Source organism: Cavia porcellus, unplaced genomic scaffold (genome assembly GCF_034190915.1).
Source record: "Cavia porcellus strain 051 isolate PalLab524CR breed Dunkin Hartley unplaced genomic scaffold, mCavPor4.1 scaffold_6, whole genome shotgun sequence".
Lineage (NCBI taxonomy): Eukaryota > Metazoa > Chordata > Mammalia > Rodentia > Caviidae > Cavia > Cavia porcellus.
Window position 1 is genome coordinate 85,360,565 of NW_026947489.1, and position 2,715 is coordinate 85,363,279.

At 43.2% G+C, this 2,715-nt stretch overlaps 1 protein-coding gene across 1 annotated transcript; it reads left to right on the top strand.

Annotated features, from left to right (window-relative positions):
* Positions 1 to 596: 596 nt before the first annotated feature.
* Positions 597 to 1,122, top strand: Smim36 (small integral membrane protein 36). Its single transcript, XM_063251290.1, has one exon. It carries the CDS (start codon positions 679 to 681, stop codon positions 970 to 972), a length of 294 nt encoding a protein of 97 aa, XP_063107360.1. The 5' UTR covers positions 597 to 678; the 3' UTR covers positions 973 to 1,122.
* Positions 1,123 to 2,715: the final 1,593 nt, after the last annotated feature.

A 2,715-nucleotide genomic window follows, 5' to 3' on the forward strand; every position in this document is an offset into this window, starting at 1 on the left:
GGGGACTTGTGCAATTATTTGCTTCTTATCTGTCTCCTCTTCTACACTAAATGCTTCTCTCTTTGCCATATCCTGATTGCTTAGCACAGATCCTGAAACACAAGAGATGCTAAAGAAATATTTGTAAGCTGGTAAGTGAAAAAAAAATGGGAAGAGTGGGTGAACGTATGCAATTACATTCTTCTTGCTAAAGAAACAGAGACTCTCAAAGCCCACTGGCCTGATAATCCAAATTTGTCCACATTTGGCATCAGACTTCCCTTATGTGAAGGAAAACGATACTTCCCAGCCGGTCCAACGTGGCCACAGCTTTAAACTCCTGCCTTGATGTGTTTATTAACAGCACATTGCTCCACAGTACTGCCTGCTTTGCCCAGAATTTATGAGATCACTGTTATCTACCAGGACTCAGCCATAGAAACCATCTCCTTCTTTCTCTCTGAGTCCATGAACTGATGAGGGACAGCATCTGTGTTTTGGTAGCTGTGGTATTAACAGCAGCAAGAGCTTAAGTTATTAAACTGAGCAGCTTTAATCTTTGAGGATTCCTGGGACAGTGGGGATTATTGTATTTTTATTCCAGAGTCAACGCAGGTAGCTCTTCTGACCAGTTATGGTTTGCTCCCTGCAATGCCCAAACTGACCCCAAATGCCTTTCCCTAGATTGATGTCCCCAACATGGGAGAGTCAATGGAGTTCTACTTGGAGATTGACCCCGTCACCTTGAACCTGATCATCCTGGTCGCAAGCTACGTCATCTTGCTCCTGGTGTTTCTCATCTCTTGTGTGCTGTATGACTGCCGTGGCAAAGACCCCAGTAAGGAATATGCTCCTGAGTCTACCCTGGAGGCTCAGCCCTCCATACACCTGGTGGTGATGCAGCAAAGTGCCCCAGAAGCCCACTGGGCAAGGGCACCCAGCCTTCAATTTAAAAATCCTGTTCCTCTGGGGAAGAAAAGCACTGTGGTGTGAGTCCGGACAGGAGCTCTGGGGAGAGACTGTCAGGCTTTTACTGAAGAATAAACTGCCCTGCTGTGGCTCCCACTCTCCCAACACACAGGTCCTTTTGGCTAAGAAATCTGGAGCTCTGTCTTCCTTTCTGCTTTCTGGTCACTCATCATGTTTAAGGTAAGTTGCTCGAGCGGGCTTTGAGTCGAATTCTTCAAATGTGAGATGTTAGCAGCTGTTGTATGGTGTGATTGGTTGCTGGTACATTCTATATAGGAGAGACTGAGATTTGAGTAAAACTTAAAAGAAGACAGTGCAATTATTGTGTGTGTGTGTGTGTATGTGAAAAACAGAAACAGAAGAGAATGAGACTAATTGAAATCTATCCCATTTTGCACCCATACACTTTCAAAACTACAATCTGAACTCATTCATATTTCAAATTATTATTCTTTCTCTACATAGCAGCTCTTCATATACTTTTTTCCATTATGAATCAGTGTAGATCACAGTCATTGTAGAGCAAAATACAAGAATAACCAAGCTTGGATCCTGGTTTAAACCCTCTTCCACTTAGCCGCATGGCCGTGTCTGAGCTGGGCTATCTTTCTGTGCCTTGGACCTGGTAATAAGACCACCATGCTTTCTGCACTACTTAAGTGAGTTAATTCACCGACAGCAGTTGAGACAGTTCTCGACACAGGCTTTGCTGTTATGAAGACCACTGACATTTCCTTCCACGCTCCTCGTTAAGAATTTAACCTCTAGTCCTCAGATCTGACTTGATTCAATACAGTTTGTGAAGACTCACTGAAATAGTCTGAGGCCCCACGTCTTGGTGTTTCAGCCCCTCAGAACACTACTTGCTCTCCTCACTCTCTTTCTTTGTTGTTATTGACTGATAAGCTTATTCTTCTACTCATTCATTCATTTCTACCATTTTGAATTATTCTCCATTGTACGTGTTTTTGTTTCTCCTCCAGCCACCTCCTTGAGCTCAGGACATTTTATGTGTTCACTTGGTGGTTCAGTGTATGGAACTGCAGAGCAATGAGGGTGTCATGGCCCCTGCCTTTGCTGCCTAGCAGGGGGAAAAAGAGTCATGCGTGATATGGCCAGTGAGGGGCACAAAATATTGTAAGTGCTCTGCTAATAGTCTGCATGGGGTGCAGGATTCTTCATGCAGGAAAGCCTCAAGAATCATTCATAATGTGATGCAGTCAGTTTCATCTTAGACTGGAGTATCAGAAACAGGATAATTTGTCTTGAGAGACATGTGACTATTTTCCAGATGGACTAGAGTGTGCTGAAAGCTTGGAGAAAAGTGAAGGAGATGACATTGTAGCCAGAAGGAACAATAAAATCAAAAGTTGGATGCAAAAACTGTAGATTCTCTTGCCTGTGAAAGTTTGGTGGCTCTCCGAATTATGAGGAAAAGTGAGGAATTAAATTTCTCTTTCCTTACGGAAGTGGAGGGCCTGGCCCAGCCTGCTCTGTGTGCTAGAAAAATGAGTGCTGTTTCATCTCTGAAATGTTAAGTCACAATAGGAAATAATCCCAGTTACTCCGTTTTCAGATTTTGACATTTATTTTTCATTTTGTTCTTGCTTTATCAGAAAGTTGTGTTTTCTCTTAGACACACGATTTGAAAATCCTTCTAGAAGCTATCATTTGAGTCTTGCATTGGGCCCAAAGGCGAATGTGTTGAAGATTTTTGTTCCCAGCAGGTGGCGCTATCGAGAGATGGTAGAGTCTTTAAGAAGTAGC

Bases quoted from the DNA above. Each gene is read 5' to 3' on its own strand.
- Smim36 (XM_063251290.1), top strand. From the start codon at position 679: ATGGGAGAGTCAATGGAGTTCTACTTGGAGATTGACCCCGTCACCTTG.